An 18,921-nucleotide genomic window follows, 5' to 3' on the forward strand; every position below is an offset into this window, starting at 1 on the left:
AAGGGTGCGTTCTGAGCCCTCTCCTGTACTCCCTGTTCACCCACGACTGCGTGGCCACGCACGCCTCCAACTCAATCATCAAGTTTGCGGACGACACAACAGTGGTAGGCTTGATTACCAACAACGACGAGACGGCCTACAGGGAGGAGGTGAGGGCCCTCGGAGTGTGGTGTCAGGAAAATAACCTCACACTCAACGTCAACAAAACTAAGGAGATGATTGTGGACTTCAGGAAACAGCAGAGGGAACACCCCCCTATCCACATCGATGGAACAGTAGTGGAGAGGGTAGCAAGTTTTAAGTTCCTCGGCATACACATCACAGACAAACTGAATTGGTCCACTCACACAGACAGCATTGTGAAGAAGGCGCAGCAGCGCCTCTTCAACCTCAAGAGGCTGAAGAAATTTGGCTTGTCACCAAAAGCACTCACAAACTTCTACAGATGCACAATCGAGAGCATCCTGGCGGGCTGTATCACCGCCTGGTACGGCAACTGCTCCGCCCTCAACCGTAAGGCTCTCCAGAGGGTGGTGAGGTCTGCACAACGCATCACCGGGGGCAAACTACCTGCCCTCCAGGACACCTACACCACCCGATGTCACAGGAAGGCCATAAAGATCATCAAGGACATCAACCACCCGAGCCACTGCCTGTTCACCCCGCTATCATCCAGAAGGCGAGGTCAGTACAGGTGCATCAAAGCTGGGACCGAGAGACTGAAAAACAGCTTCTATCTCAAGGCCATCAGACTGTTAAACAGCCACCACTAACATTGAGTGGCTGCTGCCAACACACTGACACTGACTCAACTCCAGCCACTTTAATAATGGGAATTGATGGGAAATGATGTAAATATATCACTAGCCACTTTAAACAATGCTACCTTATATAATGTTACTTACCCTACATTATTCATCTCATATGCATACGTATATACTGTACTCTATATCATCGACTGTATCCTTATGTAATACATGTATCACTAGCCACTTTAAACTATGCCACTTTGTTTACATACTCATCTCATTTGTACATACTGTACTCGATACCATCTACTGTATCTTGCCTATGCTGCTCTGTACCATCACTCATTCATATATCCTTATGTACATATTCTTTATCCCCTTACACTGTGTACAAGACAGTAGTTTTGGAATTGTTAGTTAGATTACTTGTTGGTTATTACTGCATTGTCGGAACTAGAAGCACAAGCATTTCGCTACACTCGCATTAACATCTGCTAACCATGTGTATGTGACAAATAAAATTTGATTTGATTTGATTTGATTTGAAGCTGTCATCAAGGCAAAGGATGGCTACTTTGAAGAGTCTCAAATATAAAATATATTTAGATTTGTTTAAGACTTTTTTGATTACTTCTTGTAGAAGTTGAAGAATAGAGCTCGCCAGCTTGTAGTCCTAAAACCCGGAAATTAGTTATCCCCTGGTTCGTTCAGCCATTCCTATGGGATAAATATAGGGTTTAGGTCTGAGGTTAACACAGGTTTAAGAGATTTTATGTTTTGTTCTATGAGATAATGTCAGTCAGTTAACATGACCTTTATCAATTATAAAGCCTTTAGGGAAAGGGAATACCTAGTCAGTTGCACAACTGAATGCATCTTCTGCATTTAATCCAACCCCTCTGAATTAGAGAGGTGCTGAGTTCATCAAGGTCCATGTCATCAGCACCCAGGGAGCAGTTGTTGGGGGTTAACTACCTTGTGTCATGTATTGTCATGTTGTGTCTTGTTTCTGTCCTTTCCCTTCACCCTGTCTCCCTCTGCTGGTCGTTACTAGGTTACCGTTTCTTCCCCTCTTTCCCCCAGCTGTTCCTTGTCTTCTCTGACTACCTCATTCACCCCTTTTCCCACCTGTTCCCTTTTTCCCTCTGATTAGGTCCTCTATATCTCTCTCTGTTCCTGCTCCTGTCTTTGTCGGATTCTCGTTTGTGTTACTCATGCCTGAACCAGACTATCGTCGTGTTTGCTGCTACCTTGTCCTGTCCTGTCGGAATCTGCCTGTTCAGCTAACCTTGTCCTGTCCTGTCGGAATCTGCCTGTCCATCTGAGCCTACGTGTGTTTCGTCATTAAAGAAACTCTGTTTTGTTAATTCGCTTTTGGGTCCTCATTCACGCACCTGACACCTTGATCAAGGGTAGAACCAATCATTTCCCACCTTGCTGGCAATTAGAACAAGAGACCTTACGGTTGCTGGCCCAAGGCGCTTAGCCACTAGGCTACCTGCCCACCCCCAGCTGATATGAATTATGAAGCCTTTATGTGCCTTTGATAACATAAATGCTTCAAAATTCAGCAGTGACATTAGCTGATCAAGATTATCTCATAGAACAAAACGTAAGCCTATAAAACCTCATATGCTTGGGTTTACCACAGGCCGTATTTAAAGCGTTTATCCAAAAGCCCTACAAAACTCCATGTATTTTCCCATTTTTTCAACAAACTATAAGAGTTAGTGCCTACAAAAAGACACATGCCTATTGCTCTCTATAACACCCGGGGACATGGCAAAAACGCCTACATTCAGTTTTCAAAACACATAAAATTACCTTTCTAGAGCCACATTTTTGTGTTTTTAAGGTAAATGACACCTGCTCTTATATTTAAATAATTTTAGAATCCACATTTTACACTAAGTAAGATGTAATATTTCCTGGGGACAGAAACGGTATGGCATAGTAGGAATTACTAATTTGCTGATCAAATAAATATTTTAACATTCTAATGCTTGTCGAGCAGGTGAATCAGAGTTTGAATCGGAGCATTCTGGCCAATATTGGCCTACTGGTTCACTCCTGCCCCACACGCACCCTTTGCTCCTCCAGGTCCGTCTCCCTTCAGCAGCCCAGCAGCAGACTAAAAACTATGGGTGACAGGGCTTTCAGTTGCGCGGCTCCGCGGCTATGGAACGCACTTCCAGACACTATCATGGCTGCAGTCTATGTTCTCGTTAAACCACAGCTCAAGACCGTGCTGTTCAGAAAAGCTTTGAAGGACCTCTGCAGATCCTCCGGATCTGATGACACCTGTATATTGTCTGGGTTTTATGTTATGTGTTTTGTATTGTTTTTATTATTGTAATTATTTATATAGGCTATATAAAGATAATTTGCGCCCGATTATATGTGATAAAATGAAAATCAGAGGCCCGCACCCGACCCTAACCCCCACATATATAAAATGCAAATCAGAGAAAGATTTTTTTTTGACAGGACTTTTAGATAGGTCTATGTTTCTGTTTAATTTCCGACATTTTGGTAGGCTATTTGTTAGTCAATGTGTCTATAGATACACAGCTTCGCTTCTGTCATGATTTGTTGCCATAGAAGACTAAATAAACCCTTGCTCACCAGAATAATGTCATATATCGATAGAATGAATGCTTCAATCTAGTTGACATCGGTAAAGTTTGTTTTCTCGTTCTTCTTTCATCTCTGCTTCTCTCGCGCAGCAGCCGTTTAGGGACCGTGTAGAAATGCAATAAGCCTAGCAACAAAAAAAACGGGAAAGATTTTCCTTGCAAAATCTCCAGATGACATCTGTTTAACCAGTTTTAAGGAAATTAAAATCTATTAAAGGTCCCGAACAGTGAAAATCATGTTTTCATGAAATTGGATGCTCTTTGGATGCAGTTCATAGTAGGTTGACCCAAATATGAAAAATGACTGTTGCTGGTACATTTTCTGAAGAATGAAGACATCAGACAGCAGTGGCTGCTTTTCATTTCAGGTGGACAGGGTGCACCGAAAATGATTTGATGCACATTTCAATTGATTGTTATCATTTCACATTCCATCTCCTTTTGTCTTTCTACTTTCATCAAGCTGTAATGACAGACATCTACTCTGTCTGCACAGCTTCCCAGGCAACCAGCGCAGCAAGAATGTTGTGATACAAAATCAGCTTTCCGCAAGGCAAGCATGTGAAGACAAACCCAACATATTCTAAGTAATAGTTATATATTTCAAATCAATTAAGCTTTTCAGGCACACACATTCCAAATACAAACATTTCAAAGTTTCACCAAAAAGTACACAATCAAATAGTGTATATTTCAAATGGAGTACATAAAAAATACCTGAACACACATTGTAGAATGAGTAGATCCCTACATAAACAAATTGATAGCATCATAACAGTAAATCAAAGGAAATTCAATTCATTATCCATTTAACAAACATGTCCTTTTTCAAAAACATTACAGGCTATGTAGACAGGCTCCTGGATCTCCTCTTTAACAGGTCAACCTTGATCCAGCGCCATATGTGGGAAAGCTGCGCACGCTGTCCATTCCAGAACCCCTTTCTGCCCAGTGTGAGGCCTGACAAGTAGGAGGTCATATCTGTCACCCGTTCAATCTTGGAGATGACTGAAGCCAAGTGAGTGACTGAAGCCTGGTTTATTGAAGTGGGGTACGTGGGTTCCCCTCCTCTCCTGCTCCCCTCCCCATCAATCTCTGTAGTTGGTTGCCTTTCCTAAAGCCTAAGTAATTCACTTTTATGTGCAAGCCTATAGCTTGGGTCTCCAGATTTCATCCCTGCAAGGTTTTAAGGCCAGCATTTGAATAGCATGCTATGCTCATGCTTAGATTCAAGGTCAAATATGAGTAGAGACAAAAGTGCATAAAAAGGTAATTACGTTCCATTTAGGCACTTAACTCGGGTCGGAATTCCCCCTTATTGAATTAAACTCATTGTCCTTTTTTCCTCAGTGGGTCTAAGATTTTCTGCCCAAGTTCCCAAAAGCTTTTGGGAATTGGCATGTATTTGGCACGCTACAATATCTCTCTAAAGCGTAGAAGCACCTCGAAGTAGCAATAAGATATGTTAATAAATGTATGGATATATGAGTCAACCTGTGCATCACTAACGCTATCTAATGCTGCTCACCAGTGTCCAAAACACAGCGAAGGCTGGTCACCAGCAAAAACACAACAAAGGTTGGTCACCAACTAAAACAGATTGTTACATTTGAAATACCTTATTAGATCATCAGATTGTTTAGCATTACATGTACCTCCCCACTTCGCTTACCTCCATTGAAAATGAATGGGGCTCTGTTGTCTCATTACCCCCATTGTGTTACGTAGACATGCACTGTTAACCTGTATTTTCTTTGACCATTATTCCAGGGGGAGCGTTCGAAAATAAACACATTCATTGGACCAGCGCCATTGCTGATTGTACAGGACAAGCATTGAAAATGTGACCAGTGGTCGGGATATCAAGTAATAAAGAGGCTGTAGATAATAAAGGTTTATTAGATTAAAGCCGAAAATAAGGATATTTTATAGGTTTGGTTCTATGAGATAATCTTCAGCAGCTAACATACATACAGGCTACATACATAAAGCACATACAGGCTCCCTAATTCATAAAGGTCATATTAGCTGACTTATATTATCTAATAGAACAAAACATTTAAGATCTCCTATTTTTGGCGTTTATCCCAAAACCCTATTCTTTCCCCATTCAGTTTCCCTATAGCAACGGCTGAACGAACCAGAGCTAACTAATTTCAGTTTTTTAGGACTACAACTGGCAAGCTCTATGAGAGGCTTTGAGGACACCGGTCGGCCATATTGGTACTCCCCGGAAGAAGCGTGGTCCTCCACAGGAATGAATGTAATTCTACAGTATTTCAATTAAATGTTTCAAGGACAACATGTCATGTATTTAAGTATTTTTTTGTAGTATTGGGGACAGTAACATTGCAAAAAATGATAAATTAAGGAAAAAGTATCATTATTTTTCATATTACATTTTTATCTCACATAATATAATTTAAAAGTATGCATTAAACCTATTAAGGATCAGGCCCTTCTTTTTCATTTCTGCCTAAAATGACATACCCAAATCTGTAGCTCAAATCTGTAGCTATATTTAACCAGGTAGGCTAGTTGAGAACAAGTTCTCATTTGCAACTGCGACCTGGCCAAGATAAAGCGTAGCAATTCGACACATACAACAACACAGAGTGACACATGGAATAAACAAAACATACAGTCAATAATACAGTAGAACAAAAGAAAACAAAAAGTCTATATACAGTGAGTGCAAATGAGGTAAGTTAAGGAAATAAATAGGCCATGGTGGTCGAATTAATTACAATATAGCAATTAAACACTGGAATGGTAGATGTGCAGAAGATGAATGTGCAAGTAGAGATACTGGGTTGCAAAGGAGCAAGCTAAATAAATAAATAAATACAGTATGGGGATGAGGTAGGTAGATAGATGGGCTGTTTACAGATGGGCTATGTACAAGGTACAGTGATCTGTGAGCTGCTCTGACAGCTGGTGCTTAAAGCTAGTGAGGGAGATATGAGTCTCCAGCTTCAGAGATTTTTGCAGTTCGTTCCAGTCATTGGCAGCAGGAAGGAAAGACAACCAAAGGAGGAATTGGCTTTGGGGGTGACCAGTGAGATATACCTGCTGGAGCGCGCACTAAGAGTGGGTGCTGCAATGGTGACCAGTGAGCTGAGATAAGGCAGGGACCTAGCAGAGACTTGTTGATAACCTGGAGCCAGTGGGTTTGGCGACGAGTATGAAGCGAGGGCCAACCAACAAGAGCGTACGGGTCGCAATGGTGGGTAGTGGATGGGGCTTTGGTGACAAAATGGATGGCACTGTGATAGACTGCATCCAGTTTGTTGAGTAGAGTGTTGGAGGCTATTTTATAGATGACATCGCCGAAGTTGAGGATCTGTAGGATGGTCAGTTTTACGAGGGTATATTTGGCAGCATGAGTGAAGGATGCTTTGTTGCGAAATAGGAAGCCGATTCTAGATTTCATTTTGGATTGTAGATGCTTAGTGTGAGTCTTGAAGGAGAGTTTTCAGTCTAACCAGACACCCAGGTATTTGTAATCATCCACAAATCCTAAGTCAGAGCCGTCCAGAGTAGTAATGCTGGACCGGCGAGCAGGTGCAGGCAGTGATCGATTGAATAGCATGCATTTAGTTTTACTTGCGTTTAAGAGCAGTTGGAGGCCACGGAAGGAGTGTAGTATGGCATTGAAGCTCGTCTGGAGGTTAGCTAACACAGTGTCCAAAGAGGGGCCAGAAGTATACAGAATGGTGTCGTCTGCGTAGAGGTGGATCAGAGAATCACCAGCAGCAAGAGCAACATCATTGTTGTATACAGAGAAGAGAGTCGGCCTAAGAATTGAACCCTGTGGCACCCCCATAGACTACCAGAGGTCCGGACAACAGGCCCTCCGATTTGACACACTGAACTCTGTCTGCGAAGTAGTTGGTAAACCATGCGATGCAATCATTTGAGAAACCAAGGCTGTCGAGTCTGCCAATAAGAATGCGGTGATTGACAGAGTCTAAAGCCTTGGCCAGGTCGATGAATACGGCTGCACAGTAATGTCTCTTATCGATGGCGGTTATGATGTCGTTTAGGACATAGGAAATGGTCGGTAATCTGTTTGTTAACTTGGCTTTCGAAGACCCTAGAAAGACAGGGTAGGATAGATATAGGTCTGTAGCAGTTTGTGTCTAGAGTGTCACCCTCTTTGAAGAGGGGGATGACCGCGGCAGCTTTCCAATCTTTTGGGATCTCAGACTATACGAAAGAGAGGTTGAACAGGCTAGTAATAGGGCTTGCAACAATTTGAAAGGAAACCCTTTGAAGTTTGTGGAAATGTGAAATGAATGTAGGAGAACATAACACAATAGATCTGGTAAAAGATAATACAAAGAAAAATTGTTTTCTATTTTTGTTGCATTATCTTTGACATGAAATAGAAATGCCACACATTCAGCTAGGAAGCTGGAGGTCATTTAGATGTTGTCCAGAAGAGGGCAACAGTGTATGTGCAAAGTGTCAGACTGATAACTTCAAGAATGAGCAACCTACATGACATTCAGTATGAAGTCACCTAGGTGTCTTTCACAACTTTCCCAAATGTACCCAAGTGGCCTCCAAGTGGCCGAATTGGAAATTGATACATTTTCAAGCACAACTATAGAAAACATACAAAAATGCTGTGCTAATAAAAAATATAAGTTTAACCACTCCCAGGAATGTCATACATGATGGATCATTAGCTTCCCTACATAAAATGTACTAACAGGAGATGCGACAAGAATGCTGATCCAATGTCTCCAAACACAGAAGTGAAATATTTAAGATAAGAGCCAAGTTAGCAGCCATCAGAATGTCATAATTGAACACACCACAAAGTAAGAGTAAAAAAAACACCACAGAGTAAAAAAAATTACAAAATAAAATACAAAATGTACACACTATTTACTATTAAAGTATTTAGAACACCCTCTACACAAGATGGTGCTGCTGGTCCCAAGTCTCTTTCTGCTGTAAAGCACTTACCATCCTCTCTACTTGTAGGCTGGCTGGGTATTCACACCTCTAGATGGCCAGGCGGGGGTTTGTTGTGGAGCCAGAGAGAGCAGCAGTCAGACTAAGTGGGGGAGGACTTGAATGTGGTCTCTTTGAAGTCAGTCTTCACCACTAAAAAAAATCCATAAGAACTCAAGTTTATTACTTATTATATTGAACCTTTATTTTAGCAATACATCAAATAAATAACACATCTTTAAACATATATTATATAGAGTAGGAGGAACACTCTGGTGAAGTGTGTGTACCAATTATTTAAAATAAATGTTTGACCTGGCTCTGCCAGTCAGCTCACTTTAAAGGTCCATTGCAGCCATTTAAAACAAATCTCAAAATCAAATCATTTCTAGGTAACAATTAAGTACCTTACTGTGAGTGTTTTCAAAGCAGGCTGAAATTTCAGCATTATCATAATTTTCACAATTTCACAGTATTATTCCATTCTCATTAGTGGAAATATACACTGAACAAAATATAAACACGACATGCAACAATTTCAAAGATTTTACTGAGTTACAGTCAATTAAAATAAATCAATTAGGCCCTAATCACCAGACCCTAGTGAGGGTGACAAGCATGCAGAAGAACTTCCCTGAGATGGTTTCTGACAGTTTGTGCAGAAATTCTTCGGTTGTGCAAACCGTTTCATCAGCTGTCCGGGTGGCTTTGTCTCAGATGATCCCGCAACTGAAGAAGTCAGATGTGGAGGTCCTGGGCTGGCTTGGTTGCACATGGTCTGCGGTTGTGAGACCGGTTGAATGTACTGCAAAATTCTCTACAATGACATTGGATGAGGCTTATCGTAGACAAATTCTCATTCAATTCTCTGGTAACAGCACTGGTGGACATTGCGGCAGTCACAAGCCAATTGCATACTCCCTCAAAACTTGAGACATCTGCGGCATTGTGTTGTGTGACAAAACTACACATTTTAGAGTGGACTTTTGTCACCAGCACAAGGTGCACCTGTGCAATGACCATGCTGTTTAATGAGCTTCTTGATATGCCACACCTGTCAGGTGAATGGATTATCTTGGCAAAGGAGAAATGCTCACTAACGGGGATGTAAACAAATTTGTACAACATTTGAGAGAAGTAAGCTTTTATTGCATATGAAAAATGTTGGGGATATTTTATTTCAGCCCATGAAACATGGGACCAACACTTTACATGTTGTGTTTATATTTTTGTTCAGTATATATACACACATATATATATATATATATATATAACACACGTTTTTGACTGCACTGGGCCTTTAAGAACAGTTTTTTGTTCATTCAGAGTTGTTTGTTTTCGAGATTGGATGTGATCCTTGTCGAGTGCATAGGCAATCAAACAACCTCATCTAGTTGACAATGGGCATGACTGTCTACACACTATCCACAAACCATTAGCACATAAAGAAAGCAGCAGATGTTATGAGTTCTTGTCCGCCGCTCTCTCCATCCTTCTGTTTCTCCCTTCATCCTTTTGTTGCCCACTGAGGACCTCCACCCACCCTAACCCCAGATGCCCAACCAACCCTCTTTGTCCTTCAGTGGTGGGCTTGGGTACTGAGGTGGTGGTGGTGGGGTGGGGGGGGTTGAGGCCCTTTCAGTCCTCAGGGCAGCTGTGAAGTTCAGAGCCCCCCCCCACCCCACCGTACACACACATCTTTCTGCCCACTACGACTAGAGTGAGAGGTTGTTACTTCTACATAACCTCCTTAAACCCTAATCTCCAAGTAGCTGAGGAACAAGCTCAACAGTTCAACCAACAGGGCTCTTGATGACCAAAACAAAGGCAAGTTCACACAGGCTCTTTAAACTAGAATCCTTTATTGCTTCATACATTTTTGGACTTATAAATTATATATACCCATGGATTCTTGAAGAATATAACTTAGAAATGCCTTGAGCTTAGTTCAACTGTTGTACCCCATCAGAACCCAGAATATGAGCTAGTTTTACACTATAAACAATATAAATGTAAACAAACACTGTATAGCCTCAAAACATGGTTAATACTATAATTGTGATATCATGGATGGTCAGTCCTTGCATCCATAGCTCTGTCTATATATTTGAGAGTGGTTACATTTCTCCAGGCACATCCCTCAGCTCTTTACCAAAACAGAGGCGAGGTGGCCACTTTGTTATGTTTCAATTAAGGATTCAAGCTTTAACTGCTCTTTTCTGGATTCAGCACCACAAACCCCCTCCAACCAGCAGCCTGTCCCTCCAAAATGTAAATCCCTTCACGCCGACCCTCAGATTGAAATGCATCTAATTACGTATCCCTGCTTGCTGCCATATTTGGTCACGACGGCTATGAAAGGAGGACGTAGGGAGGGAGGGGTTAGAAACAAAATGCAACCTATTGTGTTGAACCTTGACCCCTTCAAGGGTCAACTGGCATGTGACACCAGGAGGGGAGGGGCTTAAAATGGGCCTCACATTATCAACCACTCTGCTCCCCCAGGGGCAAAGTTGTTTCGAAGGGATACAGCTTTTGACAAAACATTTCGCAGCAGGTTAAGAACTTACACAGCAGGTTAGGAGAATTAGGTAAAGGGTTATCTAAAAAGTAAAACAATTCAACTTTTGACATCAATTTGACAAAAGTGGTATCACATCTAGACATGACACAGGGGCAAGGGTGTGTGTTGGGGGAGTAGCTAAGTGGGGTGCACAGGGTTTACACCAAGACAAACAGGAAGGCTATGACCAAAACGACAGCCATTCTCTCCACTGAAAACATCTAATGAAACATTGAAGTGCACTACTACTCTCAGACCAATTCTCCAACTCTAATCACAAAGAAGATGAGAGGCGGGCTAGGTTGATTATATCGCGGGTAGCATTCACCTCATCCTGGTGATAATGGACCTAAGAGGGCTGGCTGGCTGGCTGGGGAGAGATCAGTCTGCTGAAGGAAAGCCTATTTGACTTGGGCACAATAGACAGATGGTAGACATTGCCCCATGCCCCCTCCCCCAACCCCAACCCACCCTTCAACCATGCCCAACTGGAACAGGGCCCCCCTAGTCTGGACCCTTCCCCTCCCCCTTATGCCCTCTCCAGCACCCCATCAATAACCACCAGTGACAAATCCCCCCGACACACACACACACACACACACACACCACAAAAGAAAAACATTTAGTTCTTTCCAATCAAGTTTAATGAAAAGATCTTTATAAAGATGACACTCATATCTGTACATTAAGAGACTGCAGGTTAACCAGTGGACTCTGAATCATGACGCTGTGTTGAATCACGTGGTGGTGCAGCGAGAACCACACGGATCAAGAAACTCCTGAACACAAGCTCTGAGGAATTGAACTTTGGAGTTTCTCAGTAAAGCATGTTGAAGACTGAGAAAAATATATATATAATTGAACAAATATTTAGTAGAACAGAGAAACTTGTTGTACAAAGACAGAGTAAATGAATACATAAAGCCAGCTTTGACATGGTTTCATGCCCAGAAGTCTTAGGAATTATATGAATAGACCTGCTGCCTTAGACTGCCTTTGGTTTAGTTCATAAGTGGCTTGGTTTGGATTAGTAGTGGCACATGTGACTATGTACATATTTATGCTGCCATAGACACCTTTGGTTTTCAGATAGAGATTAAACAAGAAGCGTCTCTGTAATAGTAACAATACCAGCCTTTAACAGAAGTTGCTTTGACAAAACCAATGCTTTCTGTAGAATACAATACATATTGCATCTGTACCAGGAGTCAGTGGTCCCATACCAATGAATAAGACCACCTATAGAACAGATGACAACAACAACACAGATTACATTCTCAGAAAAACAGGAAACAATGTAGCACAATAAAAAACATTTCATCTTTGTGTTCTACATGCTTTGGATGAGGTAAAAGCGGTACAAAACACCTATACCACAGGAGCAGTACATTCCCACTGTCTCCAGTGTCTTGGGCTGGGAGCTTGATCTTACTTATAGCCATATCATGTTTAAAGGGTCCTTTCACCCAATAAATCACGGTTTGACGTTCTCACACAGAGTGGTTGTCAAGCTATTTGGGGTTAACTAACCCTTTAATAACATATTTTCTCTCTAAACTGTATTAGCAGTAACAAAGTAATAAAGCCCCTGACTATCATCCACTGAGATATCATAAAGCGGTTTAAAACAGGATCCAACTAATAAATACATTCTGTCTGGAAGTGACTGCAACAACTTACTTAATAAGAGAGAGAGACAGTAAGAGATAAATAGAATAATGTAACTGGATAAAGGGTTTGTGACCAAATCCCTGACTGGTGTACTAGGAGGTAATATTTCCTATTCTTAAAAATAATGAGTTGTAGACTAAATAACTTGATATTACAGCCTACTCCATTTTCACATGTTGTTTCTACCCCTTCGTAAAACATTTGGTTGGTCACAACAAACAATCAACAACAAACAAGATATCAAAAATGGCTTCATCATATTTTCATAACATGCGGATACTTAAGTTTACAGGCTCAACAATACATGCAAATAAACAATGCTGTTCTTTTCTTTGTTTCTAGACGTGAAAAAACGATTCCTTGCCTGAGGTCTGACTGTTGGGTTTATGTAAACAATGAGATCACGCTCCCACACACTCACACTTTACACCACACAAGCCGTCAGTCGTTCAGTATGTGCTTTGGTTTAGAAAATAGTCTGTTGATTTGGAACAAGCTTGTATCTTTTATACAATGCATGCTGATAACATTCAAGAACTAATATTTTATAATATATTTTAAACACCTCTACCTTTTATCCAGAAGTTATTTGAAAGATAATCACCACCCACCTCCTTTAAAAAATCTCTTGCTTAGGAAACTAGTGTTTTTGCTTTCTGACAGTACAGACAGTTTGACAACACAGCAGAGGGTTCTTCAGTTAAAATGTGAGGAACCATCCCTGAAGATATGGTTTAGAGTTATCACCCTCACAGCTGAAACATGTTGATCCTTTTCGCTCTGCTCTTTCATTTGTCGACATTCTAAATGCCTGAACCAAAACAACCAGAGTCTTGCAGTTTAACGGAACTCATAAGTGTGGATATGTACTTTATGGACGCCAGACCCTGACATCAATGTTCCTGAGTTATCTACACTTTTCTGAAGTAAAAATGACTTTTTTTCAACACTTAAGTGATAAACATGTAGGAAAGAGAATTTTAAAACTATGTACTTACTAGTCTAAAACGAAGCAATTACAACACATTCTTAGATGTTCAGAAATGACACGTATGTAGTCCTCCTGAGGACATAGTGAAGACAAAGTAAGGCAATGAGGTGAGGTTGGTCCAATCAACATGAGTCATTTCTACCACAAGGCTGTTAGTGTGGAACTAGGAGTGGACACAATAGTATTGTTAAAACTACACTGACATTGAAAAACGTTAGTTGTTGTTAGTTTGCAATAATTTTCTCTTTGGATTTCACCTTACAATATCATACACTAGTACCAGTAACACACTTATCCAGGAAGCAATACTCTCCCCTCACAGCATTAACAGACGAGAGGAACTTGTTGAAAACCAACAGCAAACTTAATACAGGGATACTGGGAGAGTATTATTCAATGGTTAATGTGAAGAGTGAAGAGGTAGCAGTGTGACAGGGCTAGTAGCAGTAGACCAGCCTTTTAAAAATGCAGACAAAACAACGGTACCAACAGAATATGATGCCTCAAATTAAAAAGAAACACCCCCACCTGACCCAAACCCCTTAAAGTAGAAATACCCAGTACAAACGCATAACTAAGTTCTCAAACATTTTACACCCAAGTTAAACTACAAAGTCTGACCTATGAACTACAAATAAAGCAAACATTGCTGTTAGAACACCCCTGATCATTTTCTAATAATGCCACGTTTCCAACAGGCAGTGTATGTAAAGGTGATAAGTTATTATATGCACACTGGCTAGGCTGACTCACCTGTCCTATCTAGCTGGAGAACATAATATTAGTGACTGCTAGCCAACTTTGCCTGGGGTCCAGTATGTGTCTGATAATGAGGCAGGAGAGCCAATGAGGTCCCCCATTGGCCAGCGAGAGACAGCTACAACAGCCTGGAGGAACGACAGCACGGACTGATACCCTGGGAGGGCTAGTTTGGTTGGATGCTAAAAGCTATCATCAAAACATATTTGAGCCACCTGGGATGGGGAGGAAGGCGTCTTTGGTTTTATGTCAGATGGAGAGGTGTGGTGTGTTGACCCTGAGATAGCCAGAACAGCTGGCTGGCTGGCTGAATGTGGATTTATGATGGGTTCTAAGGGTGAAGTAATGGTTGGTATTAGTAAGATGAGGAACAGTTCTCAAATAGAGGTATGGAATCATGGTTGCCATGATGAGGGCGATAGTTGTTAAGCGGATGAGGGTATGGGTGATAGTTGTTAAGAGGTTGAGGGTACGGATTAACACTGGTAACCGGGATCCTGGGACTGTCTCTGGACCACTTGTCACATTTCCCGAAAAACATTTGTGACAAGACCCGGGAAATGACCAAATTTACCCCGATGTCGCAGTAATGCAATTCCACCAAATGCCCAACATCTACAGCAGCAGATTGGCAAAAAATAAAATGGTACATTATCCAAACAAGTTGTCACATGGAAGCCTTTAACCTAGCATATTTTCTTTACACAAAGTCGTCATAAATGCAAAGCAAATGCCGGATTGCACACAAGGCCCGAATGCAGTTTAGAGTTCTCATCAGAAATGACAATTCGATCCCGGGCCGACCCAAGCCAGTGAGCTGAAGCCTGATCCCAGGCCTGGTCCGACATCACAGAATAAAAAAAATGGCAGATTTCTAGATAACAGTAGGCTATATTGATTTAAACTGGTGTTGAGAATAACGTGGTGGAGGTGGGAAGCGCCGGAGTGAGGAGACGAGGAAACAGGCATTGGGCTGAGGAAAAGCGCAGAGAGAGGACAACACCTGAGTTATGATCAACTGAATGATGAAAATATTAGAATAAAGTAGGCGAAAGCAAATTTATTGCATGTATCAAATTCTTGGTTACACTGATCCTGCCAAAGTTATATCCAACCGTTATACTAAATTAAAGCAATAGTCGTGTGTTGTCACCTAGATGATCATTTCAGCAGTTTTAATTGAGACAGCACCATCGCACTGCTTCGAGACAAACGTGGGGTACTCGTCTAGATAAATCAATCAATGTCCGGTTTTTGTTTTCACTGAATCTCCGTTTGGATATTTGGTAGGCTGGGGAAATGTTAGTCAAGTTGAGGTGAGTGCTAATGATCATCTTTACTCTAGTTTGCTCATATATTAGCTGATCAGAAAATGTTGCTAGCATGTTATACAAGTCTGCTTGCTCTTCACTCGCATTGTAGCCTGTCCTACTCGCAACAAAAAGCCTGTGTCAATCAATCAATGTGATTTTGTTTCACTGAATCTCTGTCTATATATTTGGTTAATTTATCTTGGCTGGGCAAGTAGAAGTAATAGTTAATTTATTTGTTTATCACTGATCAGAAACATTTAGAATGGAATAATGTAGCCAAATTCAAGTGTATTATCTATTGACTCAGGTCCTTATATAGAGCCTAGGCAATTTTCCTATAGTCCCAATAATCCCACTGAAACCAGAAATCTTGACTCTTGTCTCTTCATTCTGTAATCCATAGGTTGCACTATCAATGCATGTCTGCTTATGCTCCTGAGTGGCGCAGCGGTCTAAGGTACTGCATCTCAGTGCAGAGTCTTCGATTCCAGGCTGTATCACAGCCGGCCGTGATTGGGAGTTCCATAGGGCGGCGCACAATTGGCCCACCGTCTTCCGGGTCAGGGTCTGGCCGGGGTAGGCTGTCATTGTAAATAAGAATTTGTTCTTAACTGACTTGCCTAATTAAATAAAGGTTCAATAAATCAAAAATAAAACAATGCATGTCAAAATACCTGGAACATTTCCCCCGCTTCTCTGCGCTGTTTCGTATTTCTGACCATATGAGAGCATCGGTACAGAATGTGAGATCAACAAACAGTTTGAGAGTAGAGAGTATGGTCCCCGTTAAGATACATTGATCTTTAAAACAATTTCCTTTCTTCAACTACTAGTTATTCATGAGCTGATCTGCTATCTGTATAATCATCAACTCCATTTTGCCAAATAGGAGATATTTTGTCATTCGATGGAGGTTAACAAGCGTAGCAACTTTAGTCATTTGACTTTTGTTTGACTGCCGTTACAAAGTTTGTATGATTCGACAACACTATAGCCTACTCTGGGTGCGCTCTGTGGGTCCTGACCATGCTCTGTCTCGAGATAGCATATTTCAGCAGTAGTCCTGGGCTAAATTAACTGAGTAACATGATAATGCTCGGAATTCATGAACGGCCTGTTTCGCAATTCACAACAATGTCATTGGTGATCAAAGTTACTCTATCAATACTAAATATCAGTTTCACTTGCTGTGAAATCTTTACAGTGGCGCAGCCATGCCGGCATTGTGGCACAGCGACAATCTTATTTTGGGAGAACCCAGGCATAGTGACATATCTTGGTTTTAAAGGCCTGAGAATGGGCACTTCAATTTTTTTGCGGTATTTCCCGGGACTCTTGGGATAAATATCAATTATTCCCTGTATTAAAACTTGGTAGGTTTTCGTGAAAATATGAATCCCTAGTTGAGGGTATGGGTGATAGTTGTTACGAGGGTGAGGGTATGGGTGATAGTTGTTACGAGGGTGAGGGTATAAGTGATAGTTGTTAAGAGGTTGAAAATATTGGTAAAGTTACTACTCGGGGTGAGTGGTTATAAAGGTGAGGTAATTCATTTCAAGGTGAGTTTCTGAAGTTGAGGTAGAACCCATGTGTGTTTACAAGGGTGAGGAGGTACTATGGGTAACTGAGGCTCCAGATGGTTAGCTGAAAATGAGGTAGAAGCCAGGTGTGTTTACAAGGGTGAGGAGGTACTATGGGTAACTGAGGCTCCAGATGGTTAGCTGAAAATGAGGTAGACAGCCTAATAGAACCCAGGTAGCTGTGGTTCAGCTGCAGTAACCATGGTGAAGTGTCCTCTATGAGGGCGAGGTGTGCATCCGCATATGACTAAGGAGGTTGCGTTGCTGGGTGAACTTTCCACCACACAGCTGGCACTCGTAGGGCTTCTCCCCCGAATGGACCCGCATGTGCTCGGCGAGGCGGTACTGTCGTGTGAAGCGCATGCCACACTCCTCGCAGGCGAAGGGCTTGAGGCCCAGGTGACTCCTCATGTGGCGCGTCATGGTGCCTCGCTGAGTGAACAGCTTGCCACAGATGTTACAGGGGAATGGCCTGTTCAGCCAATGGCTCTTCTCGTGTTGCCGTAGTGATGTCGCGTCCTTGCAGCTCTTACTGCAGACAGTGCAGAGATGCCCAGGTTCTTCAGGGTCAGGCTTCATCCCCTTTGATGCAGAGTCATCTGGGCATGTGTCCGGATCTTTGTCCTTCAAGTATCCACCACATTCCTCTTCCTCTTCCTCCTCCTCGTCTTTCAGGTAGAGTTGGTCGTGGGTGTGTGTGTCGACATGGGCATTGAGCTGTTCTGAGCTGGGGAAGCCTTTCCCACAGGGGATGCAGACGTACAGGTTGTCCCCCACACCTGGCTCAAACCCTGGCTGGGGCTGACGGTAGATGTAGTTGGTGTTTCCGTTTCTCCTCCCTTTTCTTCCTCCTCCTCCTCCTCCTCCTCTTCCACTGTGCCCGCTCCCCTCACTCTGATCTAGACCGTTCTCCTCTCCATCCACCTCTCCATCCTCCAGCTCTGGGGTCACTTTATCACCTCGGGGCCTCTTGCGAGGGGCTCTGGGCTGGAGGTCTGTGGAGGTCTTTGGAGGCTCTGGCTTGGCACTAGACGTTGTGGGAGGAGTGGGAGTGGGGGAGAGAGAGGAGGAGTGGGGGGAAGAGCTCTGGAGCAGACTGCTGGGGGACACCTCCTCTGTGGCAGTGCTCTCTGACGGACTCCTTTTGGACAGGTCCAGTCCCAGCCCATTACTCCTACCTTCTCCAGAGGGGCTGAGGGAGGCACAGCGCGAGCCTGAAATAAACACCTTCTCGGACAGATCCTCTCTCAGCCTTCCCTCCTGGCTCGGTCTCTGGTTCCTCTGGCTCCCCTTCTTGGACCCTGAGTGGTTGTTATGGTGCTGGTGGTTGTGGAGGGGGGTGGAGGAGAGGCAGAGGGGGCCAGGGGTGTGTCCATTTGGGGTTGGGGAGGTGGAAGAGGAGGGGGTCATCTTGTTGGAGCTGGAGGGGGTCTGACCGTTGTGTTTGAGCTTCCTGCGACAGAGAGCAGCCAGTTCAGTCAGCTGGAGGTAGGAGGCGGCGATCAGGAGAGACGAGATACTGTGGTCACTGACAGAGTCAGAACTGGACAGACAACCTGTATAGATGAAGTCCAACACCTAGAGGAATGGGGGGTAGAGAGTAATCTTTATATTGTCCCAATGAGCAATTTGTTTCACAGCAAGTTGATGACCGAATGCAGATAAAACAGCTAGGCTTCACAGCATTGATGTGG

General features: G+C 42.6%; 1 protein-coding gene across 1 annotated transcript in view; it reads right to left on the minus strand.

Annotated features, from left to right (window-relative positions):
• Nucleotides 1-11,530: 11,530 nt before the first annotated feature.
• LOC110537100 (hypermethylated in cancer 2 protein-like) overlaps nt 11,531-18,921 on the minus strand; it is a 28,453-nt gene continuing 21,062 nt past the window's right edge. The window contains exon 3 of the mRNA XM_021622869.2: nt 11,531-18,805. Within this exon, the coding sequence (XP_021478544.2) occupies nt 17,444-18,805 (1,362 nt within the window). The 3' untranslated portion in view covers nt 11,531-17,443. The remainder of the gene's footprint in view (nt 18,806-18,921) is intronic.

Source organism: Oncorhynchus mykiss, chromosome 12, assembly GCF_013265735.2.
Source record: "Oncorhynchus mykiss isolate Arlee chromosome 12, USDA_OmykA_1.1, whole genome shotgun sequence".
Lineage (NCBI taxonomy): Eukaryota > Metazoa > Chordata > Actinopteri > Salmoniformes > Salmonidae > Oncorhynchus > Oncorhynchus mykiss.